The sequence below is a fragment of the Eufriesea mexicana genome, unplaced genomic scaffold (genome assembly GCF_001483705.2).
Source record: "Eufriesea mexicana isolate 0111107269 unplaced genomic scaffold, ASM148370v2 scaffold1723, whole genome shotgun sequence".
In the NCBI taxonomy this organism is placed as follows: Eukaryota; Metazoa; Arthropoda; class Insecta; order Hymenoptera; family Apidae; genus Eufriesea; species Eufriesea mexicana.
This window is the reverse complement of record NW_016909858.1, coordinates 400,049-418,254: the sequence shown is the minus strand read 5'-3', so window position 1 is coordinate 418,254 and position 18,206 is coordinate 400,049. Positions and strand designations below refer to the sequence as shown.

The following is an 18,206-nucleotide window of genomic DNA, read 5'->3' as shown; positions in this document are numbered from 1 at the left end:
CCCTCCCCCTCCTTCCCCCCTCCTTCCTCCCCACACATCTCGCGTGTGTTTATATATGTGTGTTTACCTAATTATACGATAATTAGTGTATATAATATATATGTATTGTAACACAATAAGTATTTGTTTCATGATATTTCAATTATCACAGAAATCAATAAATTAATATAATACTCTTGATCACATTTGGAAAATGAAGTCTTTATTTACAATCTATTTCTTTAAGTGTATCACTTTCAAATGGTTTTAATAATTGTAGTCATGCAGTATACGTATAAATAATGTTCACAAATTTATTGTTCATTTAATAAATAAAACAGGATAGACGATTAACGTATAGATTTCGAAAGTTATTAAATGTTTACATAATGTTGTTCTTTGAAAGATAGTAATTCAGAGGTGAGTTATCACAAAATACATTACAAAATAAATAAAATTTGCTTGTGACTCCTTAAATGGAAGATACTAATTTTTTTTAAATATAATTTCTAAAATCCTATTACACCAAGAACAAATAAAACAATTTTGAGAATTTCATTCATCAATGGAAATTTGAATTTTTATCTTTTATTAAATTTTTATATGATTATTACTAACTATAGTTTTCTTAGTAAAAATTTAACTTAGCAAGATGTCATTCAAAATAGTATTAATGACTATAAAAACTAAATAAATTTTTATTTTCATTTTCCTTTATCCCACTTTGTTACTAAGCCTGGTTTGTATTGTTTTTATGAAAATCTAATTGTAAATATGAAAACTCAACTTTCTACTAGTATATGATTATTCGGAATCATGAAGCGATTGATTTGATTTATTACTAATCAATCAATCCAATGTTTCAGAAATTTTTCTTTTTGATGTGATATCATTATATGAAAATGTATCCATTACATAAACTTCTGGCAATACAGTTTTTGATAGACCTATTGGATATTTAAATAATTGTTCTATACGTGACTCCAATAAATTAAACATTTTTTGAAATTCAGGTGATTGTATAAAAGATTTACTAGAGTTATTATCTTTTTCATTCAATCGTTTCAAATACATTAAATTTTTAAAACTTAATAAAGTTGCACGAGTGGCATACATTATAGGTATATTGTATATTTGTGTTACTTCACTGTTAAAAATAGATGGAAAGTATTTCTTTTCAAAGTTATTAAATAATATATTTCCTTGGTTGATGGTTTGTATACACAGTTTCTTATAACATTTGCTTTGAAGCTTCACATGTTGAGGATTGTTATTAATGTTTTCAAAAGATGAGGCATCAACATCAGAATGGTCAGTAGATGCCATTTTTTTAAACATTATATCACTTGAGTTATTCCTATTACTTTCACTATTAAAAAACTGTTTATGTAATGTCATTTTTTTTGAAAATGTAGAATACTTTTGAATATTAAAAGATTGCTCACATTTTAAATCATTATTCTGAAATAAACGACTAAGCTTTTGAAACTGTAATTCCTGCTCATTACCACCAATATAAGAAATTACAAAATTTGGGGTATCAAAATCTATAGGTTCTTCAAGTAAAAAGTTATTTTTTGTATTTAAATTATAATTAATGCATTGGCTTCTTTTTGATTTTTTCAATTTTATTCGTGAATCAAACGGAGGTGGAGGTACAAAATAAGAATCTTTATTAATCTCATTTGTACCAAACATGCGTAATTTATACTTATCTATAATTTCAAGATATCTTTTCTTATCACTTTTCAGTCTTATATATTCCTTTAATGAATACAAGAGTTGTTGATTTCTATCATTTAATTTTATATCACTGATGTCATTGGGTATACAAAGTTTGGCATTTAATGTTTTTAAAACGTTATACAACTTTATTGCATTATATTCCAAAGTTTTCATGTTATAAAGTTTCCAGTTATGAAGAAATTTTTCTACCTTGTATTTTGTACGAAAATATTCAATTAATTTTTTATCTATATCATAATCTTTACTAATCATATCATTATTATGTTTATAAAATTCTCCATTTGTGTTCTTCTGTCCTTCCTCTTTTTCAGTTTCATTGTAAAAATCATGTTTATGTAGTTCAGATAAGGAAATACCCCTTTTAATATACTTTTGTAGAGCTGTATATCTGTGTCTTAATTGAGTTCTAGTTTTGCATGAAAATTCTTTTGCTATCATAGACCAATTTGGACCAATATGTTCAAAAAAATTGAGTAACTTTGTATCTTCCTCAAGTGTCCATAAGTTCCAGTTTGCAATTTGGTTCGTAGATAATGTTTGATAACGATCATGAAGCTGCACAGTGGATCTATTAGGCATCATTGCAGCTGATATTTTACGAAAATTTGTACCATATAGCGTAATAGCATTTTTTAAAATTTTGTCTTCCATTTTAGTAAATCTACCTTTTATTAAATATGGCGCTAAGCTATAGGTCCATCGAAAGTAAATTTGTTGTTTAGTTCTATTTAATGTCCAATTAGCTATCTCGCCCCATGGAATAAAGTCACCAATTTTAAATATTTCTATCAGTTTTGAAAGTCTTTTATCTTCTTCATTTTCCCAAGTACAATTTTTAATTTTAGGTAATTTCTTTGTTGTATTATATCTGATAAAACATTGATATGCAGTTCGACCTGTATTTAAATCTTTGGCTATTTTATCCCAGTTTTGAAATTTACACTTTTTTACAATTTCTTTCAGTTTGGCATCTTCTGATTTTGTCCAATAATTTTTATTGATTTTAGCATGAAGAAAAACATTCCACATGACATGACAATCAAGCGGAGAATGAATATCTTCAAAATAAGTAGATGATATTTTGAACCAATCAAATTCTCTTTTTTGCAATGGATTGATCAGTTCTAAAAAATCTGTAGATGAAAACTGTGTTGTTGCTTTTCTACTTTTGTCAATTTTGCCCTTTAATTTCAACATTCCATTATCAATCTTCGAGCATTTTATTTTTTGAGTACATAATACATCCATAATAGGTTCTTTTCTTATTGCTTTTAAAAGCACATTCCTTTCTTTCTCTGTCCATGGAGAAAATTTTGGAAGATTTCTGAGTTGTAATTCTTTATGATTTTCCTTTAATATTTCATCTTCATTATTAGAAGCAAAAAAATAATGTTTATCTTTAAAATAAGGCATACCAGGATTGCAAATTAAAACCTTTGTGTCTCCAACCATATATTTTTGTAAACTTCTTTCTATTATTGTTAATTTTCGTTCACATTCTTGAAGAGCAGAGGTTATGTGTCTTTTTAAATCCAACAATAAAGAGATTATTTGTTCGTTAAATTGTAACATGTCATTACAATTTTCAATATTGCATTCCATAAAATCATTTTTATTCTGACATTTCTTTTGCAGTATATTTATTTGATCCTTGATGCATATGTTTGAATTATCGATTAATTCGGCATCGTTTACTTTAGAAATATTTTTAAAGTAATCTTCAGCTTCACGTTCGGTAGATAATATACTTTTTAGTAATAACATTTTGACCAAGTCATTATCATTATTAACATCAAGTAACGTGCTCATTATGAGTAAACCACTGGTTTTACACTATTCATTAATTAGCATATATTTTTACATGTATTTAATAAATATTAACGGAATATACGTACTAAAATATTAATTACACATGAAAAGATAACGAAATGTAATATATTTAAAAGATATATTGAAAGTTTTAATATACGATACAACAGTATTAATTTTGAAAAAGGATTATAAAAAATAAAATAAATATTGAATGCACAAGTAAAATGTAAAACACTTTCTATAGATTGAACGAAGTTTAACTATTTACACTTAAAACTGCATGAATATACGTACATGAACTGTTTTTTTATTTGTCACGATATATTGTATAGTAATGTACAATAATGTTGGTTGATTTGACGAATCAATTTGAAGAAAATAAAAAATTGTACGACAGGTTAATTTATTAATTAAAAATAAATTAAAAATTTGTTATTTAAAGAAACTCAAAATATAACGTAAAAAGGAATATACAATTGGTAAGAAATTTTGAGTTTGAAATGAAAGATGGTTGAAGCAAACAGAAAATTTTGACGTTTGAGCGGAAGTTGTGCACATATGTGTGATATAGCTTCTATAAAATGGTGCATGCGCAGTTTGTATAGTCTGAATATGTCGGCTGGATAACGTACGTTAACTGTTACCATGATAAGAACGATTTCTTGTGGTTAAGTTTATCGCTGTTAAATCATTACAAAAATCATCGTAACTTAAAAGTTGGAAGGTACAGATAGAATAAATATTGTTAATTCGTAAAGTTAAACTTGCTATATTATATATTAAAAAATTTAGCAGAGGAGGCCTTATGTCAAGACAATTCAGTATCGGGAAGGCCAACGACGTGTGCCAACATGAAGAAGCTGTTTTCAAAAATCGAAAACACGTCGAAGGAGCCTAACAGTTACATTGGAAAAGTTTTTGTGGTTGGTCGTTATACTGTCACTGTTGAAGAGGTGTTAGCTGAAGGTACGTTTTACTATCAACCTTGACTACTCATCATGCCTCCCAACCATTCCATTCGTCTACTCGATTATATTTTGCTCCTCATATACAACTCGTTTATGAAAAAAAATTACTTAAATGATAAATGCTGAATTAGACATATTAAAATAATAGTTAGTTGTTCGATAAAATATAATAAGATATGGTTGATAATTGAAGCAATTAAATTGGATAAATATTTATTTTACTTTATATATGTGTATATATACACATACTACATATAATATATAAGCTATTTAAATAAATAAGTAAATAAGTAAATAAGTAAATAAATAAATAAATATATATAAGCATATAATTTTTGCGCGCGCGCGTATGTGAGCACATTTGTGCACACGATGGCACACACACGTACGCGCGCGCACTGAAAGATCTATTGATATTGTTAATGTTACAAATGAACGTAATATAAGGAATTACATTTTCCTTATACATGGTTTATCTGTTTAATTGACTTAGAAACTTCATTGCAATATTCCAAAACTTGGATACAAGTAATGAAATATATATTTTGATAATATTATAGGTGGATTTGCTATTGTATTTTTGGTAAAATCTTCAAGTGGACGTTATGCCCTTAAACGCATGTATGTTAATAATGAACATGACCTTAATGTATGTAAAAGAGAAATACAAATTGCAGTGAGTTTTAAATATTTTTTAGATGAGTTAAAATATTGTATTGCATAAAAAATATTGTAAATTTTATATTGCTTATATATGATTTATATGGATATTTTTATTTTCAGAGTAATTTGAACGGTCATAAAAATATCATAGGATATTTGGATAGCAGTATTACTCACATAGGTGGAGGGGTACATGAACTTCTACTTTTAATGCCTTATTGTAAATCTCAAGTTCTACAAATGATGAATAATAGGTTAAAAATATTAAATAAATTTTAACATTATAATATATATAATATGTATAAGGAAATTCTGAAGTATTGACTGAATTATTCACAGGTTACAGACTGGGTTTAGCGAGTCTGAAGTTCTTCAAATATTTTGTGATATTTGTGAAGCTGTATCTCGATTACATCATTGCCAAACACCAATAATACATAGAGATCTAAAGGTTTGTCTCTTATGTGATACTTTTTTATTGAATTCATAAATTTTAGTTTACTAATATTTTTTGCTGTTGTTTAATTAAAATTATTTTCAGATTGAAAATATATTGTATTCTGATATTGGTCATTATGTATTGTGTGATTTTGGTTCAGCAACAGCAAAAATTCTTAATCCCAGTATACAGGGTGCAGCAATAGTCGAAGATGAAATTAAAAAGTATACAACCCTTAGTTATAGAGCTCCTGAAATGGTTGATATGTACTGTGGGAAGCCTATTACAACAAAGGCAGATATATGGGTATAATAAATAAAAAATTTATAATTTAAAATATTTGTTTATGACAAAAAGCAATAAACAAGTAATATTTCATAAATTCTCAGGCATTGGGGTGTTTGTTATACAAACTTTGTTTCTTTGCATTACCATTCGGCGAAAGTACACTTGCTATTCAATCAGGAAATTTTACAATACCAAATCATTCAAGGTTTGTGCTTTGCATATGTATATATTTCTTAATTATATTTTCTTCTAATTGTTTAATATAATAAAACTATTAGAACAATACTTTATATTATTATATTATATATATATATATATATATATATATAGATATAGTAGAAGTCTTCATTGTCTGATCCGTTATATGCTTGAACCGGATCCTGATAATCGCCCCGATATTTATCAAGTTTCTGTGATTGCATTCCAAATTCAGGGCAAAGAGTGCCCTGTACAGAATTTACATGTACGTATACACATGTATTTTATAAATATTTAAATATTTAATTGTTCTCATTGAATAAAGAGAAATTAGAAGACTGATAGTGAGATAATTATGTGAATATATTTACATATGATTATAGTATAAGTGTAATGAAATTATATATATTATACATGTTGCATTTTATAATTAAATTTGTCTACTTTTTCAGAAAGTTCCAACACCAGTTCTGGAATCATTAACTTGTCCGCATATGGAATCTGAAAATGTCAAAAGATCTTCATTGGTAAAAACACCAAAACCATCACCAGTAACTACTGTTGAAGGTACATCGGTTACACCAAGACAACGACCAAAGGGGCAGGCTGTAAGCACAGGTCCAATAAGTTTAAGTGGTCAGATTGTAAGTCAAATATCTGGTCAAGGGAATCAGGTTCAATCGCAAAGTTCTATAGGAAGTACGATTTCATATATTCAAATGAGTCAACAAATTGCTTCATTGAATGTGTCTCAAGCTTATGTAGGACAGAGTATACAAGCCAATGTACAGTCGTTACCAGTGAACACACAATCATCTTCTCACCAAGTATCAACGATCACTCAAGTTCCATCGCAAGTTTGCTGTACAACCAGTCAAAATGTTTGCTTTGGGCATCAATCTCAAATTCAGAAATCACAATATACTCAATCTCAATGTTCTACAATTAGACGATCCCCTGTAAGTGTCCAAGATACAAAAAGTTCGTACTATTTTGACTCAACATCAGCAACAAACGTAAATGAAGAAAATCTAGAAGCACTATTTCCACCATCTGGTAAGAAGATTTACATGTAAAAGACTCAGCAAACTTTTCTTGCTTGAATTGCATCTATTTGTAATCTTATATTTGCAGGTTATCCAGATCCGTTTAAAGATGATAGCCGAACTATGCCACCACCTGCAAAAATACCACCACCTGTAGCCCCTAAACCCACTAAAATTTTACCAAAGGTATCAACTATTTCTGCTAGTTGCCCTCCCAAATTTACACCTATTATTCCTTTAACATCAAAACTGAATATTTCAACGGGGCTTAACAAAACCGTTCCTATAATTGTACCAACTTTGCCAAAACCAGTCAATAAAACGGAAAGTTTGAGTCAGAATATAAGTTCAAGTACTTCTCCACCCGATAGTCCGACACATTCTTCTGCACGTCACAGAAGAAATGTTAGCGACACAAGTGCTTTTAATAAGTAAGTCAGTTATTTAATATTTATGTAATTTCTTCTACAAAATGAACTTGTGTTTAAAATAACTGATGTACTTATTTGTCATCTACATTGTAGAGCATTCGCGAGTGAAACAACTCAATTTTTGGCACCATATGAAGCTTCAGTGAAATCACGTACAGAAGATGTTAATACCCTTGAAGTTTTAACTGGAATAAGACCTTGTTTAGGATCTAGTGCTTCACATGTACGTATTGTAAGTACATAAAGTGCACTGATTTAGTATAATAATTTTTCTTAATGTTAATTCTACATATATTATTTAATTGCATCATCATCATTGACATTAACAATGTGGTCATCGTCGCCAGCGCTGTTGTCATTGTTATTGTTATACCTCCGAAATATTTTTAGTATTGTATTTATGCATATTATATTAATAACACATTTTATCATTTTAATGTAGAACTTTATTACAATTTTAATTTATTACATGTTTTAAATCGTACAAATCATATAATTTATTGTTTGTGTGAGCTGCACTTATTTTAATAGTATGCAAAAAGTATGTAAACAATTTTTATATATTTGAAAGCACTTCAAAATTCATTTTCATTTAGGGCGAACTTTCAAGCGTAACTGCTACAGAAGGAAGGTCTTTAAGTGCCGATGTAGCAGCTTGGAATCCGTTTGAAGACGTACAACCATTCAATCAATTAACAGAAGATCATATTTTTGGTGCAGAGTTTGATAAAATTAGAAGAGGAAGTAATACAAGTATCGGTGGTGTAAAAAGTCGCGAAAGCCTCGTTATGACATACACAGAATTACCAGAAGATCCATTCGAATCTGCACCTTTCAGTTTGCCAAGTGAGTGAGCATGTGTGATCCTATTCATTTAATTGAATTCGCTTTTAAAGGAAAGTTTATCGCGTTTAGATATTTGTTAATTTATAATAATTAATCGAAATGTTTGTTTAAAATAGTGTTAACATATTTGTATACCTTTTAGCAGGAAAGAAAAACAAAATTGGATCAAAGACTGCGGCACTTGCTGGAGGTAATGCATAGACTGCTTCGTATACATTCTTATTTCATTTTTCTTTTCCTCCTTCATGAGTCTGTATACAGAAGAATTTTACAAATGACACGTATTCCTCTTACATTTTTTCCTCTCCTATCACCTTCTGTCTTCTCTTGAATAATTTTTCACCAAATTGTAATTAAATAATACACTCAGGGCTGTCTAATTCTTCCTTATGATTGTGTGTAACTTTTTTAATGTGGATTATTGTTATAAAGGACAAGAAAGTCTATTCTATACTGTATGCGCTATCTAATGTGATATAAATAATCTAATTTATGAAATATGTTAAGAAACAAAAGTTATAAGGCCAATCTTTATAAAAAATTACGTTCCTTGATAGACATGGTTTAAATCTGCCTGTGAACTATTTGCAAGTTTACTAGAGTTAAAAGTGAATAATGTGAATGTGAGGAAGGTTTTACTGAGATGTATACAGACTTACTTTGTTTCTTTATCTTTATCCATAAAGGCTAACAGCAAAAGGATAATATAAGGTAATTTATTCTCGTTGTATACTGTAGATGACTCCAGCAATGCAAGTATGCATGATTATTCTTATAGAGTTACACTACGACTCTCTATTCGAGAGACGATCGAATATTACCTGTGATGATGTAGGAAAGATCTCATTTTATTAAAACAAGGATAAACTATATAACTATAACAGAATAAGAAATTGCTTTATTCCATTTTATCATTGGCATTTTAAAATTATATATACGAAAAGCATTATTGTTACGAATGTCGAACAAATCAGTCGCATTTGGGTCATGACGCACATGATAGAACGATAGAACGAAAATATATAAATATGTATTAACAAAATATAGAAATAAGATAATACATTGAAATGGTGCATGAAACGGTGATAAAATGAAGAGAAAGAATAGGAAAAGGAAAAGTCGGAAACAAAAGTTACTTATTAAAAAATATTGTATAACGTTTTGTGTCAGTATTTAAGAAAATGTGATCGTGAACCATCATATAAACAGTTAGTATCAGTTAATAATCTGATAAATTTTCAAAGTAACAATAATGCGAAATTTACATTGTATTGAATTACCAAAGATAAAGGAATAAGTTTTGATAAATGTCTGTTTTATCATGCACGGTGGCACAAGATACAGCAGGGAGAAAGACGAGAGGAATGCGTTTTATTGTATAGGCATACAAAGAATTGAAACCTGGAAAGAAGAATTGATATATTAAATGAGAAATATGTGTAAAAATTGTAAAGATTGCAGTTGCTAAGTATCGATGATTATTATTATATACGAGAAGAAATAATTGATTTTGTTATTTGTAAAATAGAGAAGATATTCATGTTATTTTGAAACTATTTCAAACGTATACAGAAAGGGGTATTAAATATTTAATATGTTAATCCGAGCTCATTTTTTCGTTGTGTGTATTGTGAAAGGGAAGATTTAAGAAACGCTATTTGCGTTCGTTGTTACTATTTGATGTATTATTATACCGTTCGTATATTTATTAAATAGTACAGTAAACAGTTCGAGTGTATCGAGTGATATTTCTCGTGGTTGTATAATCTGTAGATAAGTAAAATGAATGTAAGAATTTAATAACTGGTGGCGTACTAGTACCGTCAGTAGTAAAATAATATTTCACAATAAAAAGAAATGACCAGTTATGAATTGTTCATAAAATACTTTATCATGGTATTACGTACATCATAACTGGGTTCTTATTCTATGAAATTACATAAATAATATGTTATATACGTATTTATGTGTAACGTGCTCAAAGCAATTTTCAATATTTGTTTTTACATTCAGTTCGAATTATAGGTTTGACGAATTTCAAACAGAAATACGTATGTATTAAATATAGAATTGATACAAAATAAACGAGCATTATAGTATTCATTCGTTGTTACATAAATTATATGAATTATCTTATTCTTTTTAATAAATTGTACACGTTAGTATCAAATAATGCGTTGCATCGTAATCCTTATATAAGATATAATTTTACACGAATAGCCTGTCATCGATATACGTGCATGAACATAAACACTTTTTTAATTAAGATAATGTTTCATAAAACTAAATAACGAATGAGTAATATATAACATTATTGCAAGCAAGTAAGCGCAAACGCAAAGTGATACATGATTCACGAAATTAAGAAAAATTTATAGAACATTGAAAATGACAATGTAATATGATTCATTACTTACTAATTAACTAAATTTATAATTTATATCTGTGTAATGTACAATTTAAAGGGAGTTATGTACATTTGAGTAAAAGTAAATCACTGTAAATTAATTCCGGAATGGATTTCGTTGCCTTTTCGTTTATTTACATTCACGTATCAGTTAGAGAATTTTTACAAGAGTGTCACTCATGTTTATTATCCATTATGTGTTTTCGATTTTAAAGTATAAATAAATATGAATGAGTTATAAACAAATAAAGAATTGGGAAGAATTAGGAAATCAGTAATGATCACAAAGTTAATAGTTAGTGAAAAGAAATGTGGTGTGTGTGTGCGCTTGTGCAAATTATATTATGCATGTATATAGCTATTATATAAGGACAGAGTATTCATTAATTAATTTCCATTTACTCAGAATATTCACATATTATGCATCCGTATCACATTTTATTTCTATTCTTTTGATCTTTTATATCCGTCTTCCCTATCAATTTTCTTCCATTCTTTTTTCTGTTTTCATTTATACACTATCCTATGCACATACGCACATGTTACATTCAATTTTTGTATGTAATATTATTCATTTTCTATCTTCTTCTTTTTCTTATTTTTCTCCCCTTCTTTTTTTTTTGTCTTTTTTTTTCTTTACAATTTCCTTGTTTATTAGGATATCTTTGCATCGTAACGTATATATTATTGGTATCTTGAATATGTAATAGTTATGTCATACATTGCTATGCCTCGCTTTTTATTTCTGACTAATATATCTATAATCGTAAAATATCAAATATCTTTTCATTTGCATAGAAGAAATATTACTTCTTAATGACGAATACGCATGTAGCTATGATTAAACGAGTATTTTGCCAATATTTGCCATTTTATGTACTGACTATTGAATAAGGAAAATAGAATACTAATTTACGCTCACTTGAATGTTACAAATATTTAATCGCTACGTTATTATAACGAAGATAATAAAGGTTCTTCTTGATCTTGTCTTGTTTTTCTCGTAATCGGTATCTTTTAACGTATTTGTATTTCGTTTATCATTGTCTGGAACATCCTAATGAGTTTGGAAGATGCAGATAATAAATTTTTATTTGTTTGTATTGTGTGCGGGTGTACGTGTACGCGTGTGTGCGTGTGTGCGTGTATGCGTGTATTATTCGTAAAAAGGTATTAGGAATTAAATTGTACAATACTTCCGAATGGCACTCGTGACTGATCGACATGAAATGGTTCTGGGAATAGTATCCAAAATATTAATAAAAAAGGTTTCCTTTCGATGGGTTGGGCATATTATTTAATTACTATTACTCGACTGTCTAGTTGCTATTGTCACTATATTCTATTACTGCTGCTTAAAACGAGAGGGGGCGATTTTGCATGGAGAGTCGTATAAATACGAAGGTCTACATTATTCCTCTGTGATCAGCTAGCCAACGGTTGACAGCGATACTTACTATAAATAATGACGGGTGTATCATTACTAATGTCTATGTAACGTAGTATAAGCAGAATTCAATGTATTGCTATAGAAAGATTATTATTAATATCTCGGAAACTATTAATTAGTCAAGGCTAAAATTTTAGAGCTCGCCTCCAAATTTCATCTCGATCAGCCATGAGTAGAAATATTTCGAAGAATATCCAAAAAATATTCTCCCATTTCGTATGCCTTCCATTGTGTTTTTATCTTTTGCCGTGTATATGACATTTAAGATTCTTATACGACTGTTGATGACACAATGCGATTCAATTTGTTATACTTTTAATTTTTCCTCTTTTTGATCCATGCAATACGCAGTATTGTAATGTATCGTTATATATACATATATTTCATTAACGTATATGAAATGGCGAGCACACCACTCGAGAGCACCATAGGAATTTGACAATTTCGGACATCCCGTACTCGCTGTATTAAGATAATGTTACAGCAATAAATATGTACATTACTATTTGGTATATGAAGTATTGTTTTTTCCGAAGTAATGTAAAACGCAGCAATTCTTTGTTTCTTTATATTTCTTTTTTTTAAATTAAACAGATATAATAATAATATAGTGCTATACTGATGCAAAGATCATTACTGTGTTTTTTCGCATATTATCCTTAATCCTCCGAATCTGATTAGGACTGTTCCAGACCATGTGGTTATACTGTATACTGTAGTACGGTGGAAGTATTAACTAATGTTGTTTGAAATGGAAAAAGAAAACAGAAAAGACAAGAATAAACGGAAAGAAAAAAGAAGAATATAGAATTGATACAAAGCTGGGGATAGGACTGGAAAAATGGAAAGGTGAAAGGAAGAGGAGTGAAGGGAAGAAGAAAAGATATCGTGTGTCGTGCGTTGTATGTGTTACGTGTTTTACATATATATATATATTATAGCAAAGCTCGATGAAATTCAACCAAAATTTGCTCGGTTAAATTTACACGGACTATCCTATCCCATCTTCTTATATCTGAGCTCAGTGTCTGGAGCTCAGCGGAACCTGATGCATGCATTTGACTCAGGAAAAGAAAAGACCAGTATCGAAGAGGGTTAATATGCAGTAAAGAAAATGTTACTTTCTGTAATTTTCACCGTATCTCTTCGAAAATAGTGCCAATGCGTTGTTAAGAATCTGATTTCAAAAGAAATCCAAACATTATATAAATCATTTTGCTGTATATAGCAAGTTAATTACTACACAATTAAAATTAGTCTGATTTATATAATATTTAAACAGATTTTAACGAGAAGAGTTCCAACGATGGATTGGTGCCATTTTTATGAAGATGACATTAGGAATTAGGAAAAGTGAATCAGATAATTATCTTTCTAACGGTGATGTCTCATTGAAGTATCTGGTTTCGATCATCGCTGCTCGACCTACTATATCTATCTCACGCCCTCCACTTGTTATATATTTTCTCCTTCTTTATGCGGCAATGTCCTACTCGATTCCCAGGAAAAATAAATAAAACTGCTTTGTTTACAAGAATTCAATTGCTGGTATCTGAACTTGGTTGAATTTAATCGAACATTACGATACATACATGATAATGCGTTTAAGCGTTCCTTTGAATACGATACACCGACTGTAACAGACCTAATCAGATGTGTTTTATGGTTCGTCTAATTTGATTTTCTTATTTTGCAAATCACTTTAAATATTTGAATGCCTTTTTCGCAGTAAAAATAATATATTGGGAATAATGATGAAGAATAATATGGCCTTATGTAAAGAACAATAACTTGTATCCGAGATACGTTAAGAATGCAATTTTTCGCAAACTAAACGCAACGCAATCTTTCCATTAGTCTTACATACAGTTATGAATTAAATGTTTAAAGATCGATAAACTGCATATGTTAAGTAGATGAAAAGGAGAAAATGGTAGAAAAATTTACCTTTTGATATCTTTATACTATTAGAAGGTTTATAATACTCAATACTACATGGTAGCTAATTTACAATGACACAATATTATTATACAATATTGGACGTGTACTGTAGGTAAGTACAAGTTAGTTTCAGATTTTATAAACAGAAACGAGTTTGAATACGAGTTTGAATGTTTTCATAAAGAAAACGATGAATGAATTGTGATATTCCGTTCGTGAAAAATATTAATCGTTTAACTTCTCTTTCCTTCTCTTTCGTTTTTGTTGCCTGTTTTATTTACTTGTCTATTTCTTCCTTCCATTCACCACATTATTATCCCCAATGTTTAAAATGTTGACTCAACTCATATTGGCGATGTTTATGCAAAAATACAGCTGTCTATGTTATTCTATTAACAAACATAATGCTAAAATTACAGTATTGTTGTGCAAAAATTATTAATATTGCGTAACAATAATTTGTTATTAGAAGAAATATACGCGACCCGACAAGTTACAAATGCGTTCTATTTTTTCAGGCAAGTTGCAAGCAAATGGTAGATCAAGAATAGCCCCGAAACAATGGAATCTGGAATTGGATCGGACCGAATTAGACCATAGGATGATCTTATCAGCAGAGGATAATTCTATTTTTCCGCCATTTCTAAAGATCATTATTGAAGATCGATCTAAATATGAAAAGTTATCATACAATGCTGACAACGTATCCAGTGATAGCGATAAAGATTTATCACAAGAGCGATTAAAGCAGAAAAGGAAAAGGATCAAGAACGTATTACGTAGGAAGAGAAAAATGCAGAATGCAAAAGACGTTATGATAAAAGGTAACGGATCGAATGAGTCAACAGGTTTGGCTAGTAATCTGGAAACGATAAATGATAACCGGAATAGTCAAGACAATTGTAACAAGACCGTTAAATTTAATGATACCGGTAAAAATACAAAGGGAACGAGCAAAGATATTGAAAATTACGATAACGTGGAAGGGATGAGTAGAAACAAAAAGACAATGGAAGAGAAAGAGGACGAGGTAAAGGAAAAAGTAGTTGAGAGGAACGAGAAGTGGAAAAGAGAGGATGTGGTGATGAAAAAGGAAAAACATAAAGATGAAAATGAAGATGAAAAGGCAGAAGAAGAAGAGAAAAAGGAAAAGAACAAGAAAGAAGAAGGAGAAGAGGAGGAGAAGGAAGCGAAAGGAAAAGGAGGGGAAGAAGAAGAAGCGAAAGACGAAAAGGAAGAGGAAGAGAAAGAAGAAAGAGAAGCGGAAGAAAGACAAAAAAGACACGAAGGAGAAGGTGTAAGAGAAGGTCGGGGAGATGGAGTTGAAATTGGAGTTGGAGTTGGAGTTGGAGTTGGAGTTGGAGGAGGAGGAGAAAGAAAAGAGGGAGGGAAAAGAAGAGAAGCAGAGGGAAGAAATGATAACAATGACATCGATGACAACAATAATGACAATGACAACGACAATGATAACGACGATAGAAATGATAGAAAATGCAAAAGGATAAGTGACAGAGCTTTGGAAAATGTACAAGACTGTAGCGGTTCGATTCGTCGTAGAGAAAGAAATTTTGTTCTTACAAGTGTGCAAGAATATAGGACTAAAAAATTGAAAAAATATTATCAAGGGCAGCGATCGCCGATAACTCGAATCAATAAGGATGCAATTGTTGGACATCAATACGGAGGACAAACTCTTCTAGTGAACAACGAATTCGATTCAGAATTGAAACTCGAACATCGTTTTCGCAGTGATCCACTCATGGTAGATCATCGATACCGTTCAAATTTTCAATTGTCCGACGACGACGATGACTGCAATGACAAAGATGATGACGATGACGACGACGACGACGACAACGACGACAACGACGAAGACAATGACGATGACGATGACTGCAATGACAAAGATGATGATGACGACGACGACGACGACGACGACGACGACGACGACGACGAAAACGACTGCAATGACAAAGATGACGACGACGAAGACGACTGCAATGACAAAGATGACGACGACGACGACAAAGAGGAGAGCAATGACAATGACAAAAAGGAGAGCAATGACGAAGACAATGATGACATCGTTTTGTCGGAAAGGTTTAAGGAGCTGAAATTTAACGAGGACGTTTTCGTTTCGGCTCCATTTTCTAGGTCATCCAGATATCAGAAAAAAAACGTGAATTTAAGACTATAGTTCCTACTACATTCGATTTACCTCTTACATCCGAAACAGTATTAGACGTGAAAAACAAGTTGCTTTCGACATATAATTTATCCAGGAAATGTGCAAATGTTATGAATAAAGAGAGCTACAACGATGTTCACTTTGTATGTAGAAGAACGCAGCGATCTCCAATTAATAAATTAATCTCGATTGTTCACCGAGATTTTGGTTGGAAGAGAAATGTGATGTGGGCCCGCAAAACGGAGATAAATGAAAATAAGCTCAGTGAAGAAAAAGAAGCTGAGAAAAATGCGGGAAAAGGAAGGGTGGAGGTGAAAAGGCAAAGGACAAAGAAAAAAAAAAGGCAAGAAGAAAATGTAGAGAAAGAGAAAGGGAAAATTACGAATAAAGATTTATTTGATTCATCGCCGTTTACTCCGAGCAATTTTGTAGTAAGTTCATTTGATTTTAAGCGGTCACGAAACGTTAGAAAGGGAAAATCGAAAACATTGTCAAATATGATGCTTGTAAATCGGATAACATCATACGATGATTACATCCAACTATCTCTATGTTCTATTCGAGCCCGATAATCTTCGTTTAACATTCAACATTTGAAACTGCTGTTGTCTCTTCTCATCATGGTGTTTCTGCGAATAGTAAATATTCACGCACGTTTGCCGATGCTTTGAAAGATCTTTTTGGTTCTGATTCGCTTAGTGAAATTACACCTTTGCAACTAAATGAACCATTATGTAGATTAAAGATTTGCATGTCGCTTATGCAGAGTTTCATCAAACTATCGAATGAAGTGCGGTCACCAGATACTGCTACTGCTACTGCTACTTTGTTTTGTGAAACGTACATGGAATTAGACCTGTTCAACATACCACACGATTTACTGTCCATACTGTGAACAATGTGTCAAAGCTATACGTTACACCATTCGATATTGTCTCTTCCGAATTAAAATTGATGATTACCAGTATTCACGATATGCCAAAACAAAAGAGAAAAATGTATTAAATTGGAAAAGGTTGAAATATCATTTGATCAATGAAAATCACAGTGATGTCTTACTATCCTTAACGCAGACTCATAACAGTAAGTCAGTGTGTTAGAATAAGGAAAGTCTAGGACCTAAGAAATGTTTTGTTAGTAGCATAGCTACTAGTTTCAATAATATAAGCTTTGAAGATTCAAGTGATGAAAATGAAGATGAACCAATTAGAAATACGGAAATACGGAAATGTAGAAATTACACTATTTGAAGTAATCAGGGAACCCGAGAAACGGTTCGAGTCATTGAAGAGAAAAAGTAATTAGTTAATTTAGTTGAGATTATATATGAAAATTATATGTGAAAAGAAATTAACGTAATTATACGATAAGAAAGTTGTTCCAAAGGAACAAAATGTCTTAACGATTATGTTTTTTCATTCATTATAGAAACTGCAAAGCAAGGAACAATATTTAATTACTTGGAACCTAAACCTCATCGAATTACAACAAACAACATTCGACAACATCGATCATCGATCATTTTACATAATAAAAAGTAAATTTTACATGATAATGCATTTTATTGAAATTTGTTTTGAAATTAATAGTAACCTTGAAATTATCGACCAATCATCGATTAATTTCTAACAACGGTATCATTGATATAAAAATTCTAACATTCGATCTGATTTATCCCTACAATTAAACTTATCCGTATATACAAATTTTTGTTTCTATTTCGACATATTGACAGTAAGCATATTTCGTAATTAACAATATTTAATTCAATTCGTAAATTAATACTCTCTTTCGCTTCTCTTCT

At 30.3% G+C, this 18,206-nt stretch overlaps 2 protein-coding genes and 1 pseudogene across 3 annotated transcripts; 2 read left to right on the top strand and 1 right to left on the bottom strand.

Annotated features, from left to right (window-relative positions):
• Window positions 1-828: 828 nt before the first annotated feature.
• Pbp95 (proximal sequence element A Pbp95) lies at window positions 829-3,534 on the bottom strand. The gene is made up of 3 exons (XM_017901643.1): window positions 2,968-3,534; window positions 1,205-2,907; window positions 829-1,126 (listed from the first exon to the last, which is right to left on the bottom strand). The coding sequence occupies exons 1-3, from the start codon at window positions 3,532-3,534 to the stop codon at window positions 829-831; spliced, it is 2,568 nt and encodes an 855-aa protein (XP_017757132.1).
• Window positions 3,535-4,150: 616 nt separating this feature from the next.
• On the top strand, window positions 4,151-8,703 carry LOC108548681 (Numb-associated kinase). 2 transcript variants are annotated; one of them, XM_017901738.1, is made up of 13 exons: window positions 4,151-4,261; window positions 4,330-4,503; window positions 5,066-5,181; window positions 5,289-5,422; window positions 5,508-5,619; window positions 5,710-5,913; window positions 5,997-6,100; window positions 6,226-6,358; window positions 6,546-7,149; window positions 7,228-7,570; window positions 7,664-7,802; window positions 8,167-8,416; window positions 8,562-8,703. In XM_017901738.1, exons 2-13 carry the CDS (start codon window positions 4,389-4,391, stop codon window positions 8,615-8,617), a joined length of 2,310 nt encoding a protein of 769 aa, XP_017757227.1. In that variant the 5' UTR covers window positions 4,151-4,261; window positions 4,330-4,388; the 3' UTR covers window positions 8,618-8,703. The 2 variants fall into 2 exon arrangements, with proteins under 2 accessions (XP_017757227.1, XP_017757226.1); XM_017901737.1 differs by having other exon boundaries at window positions 8,559-8,703.
• A 4,358-nt stretch (window positions 8,704-13,061) lies between these two features.
• LOC108548616 (protein PFC0760c-like) lies at window positions 13,062-17,297 on the top strand (annotated as a pseudogene).
• Window positions 17,298-18,206: the final 909 nt, after the last annotated feature.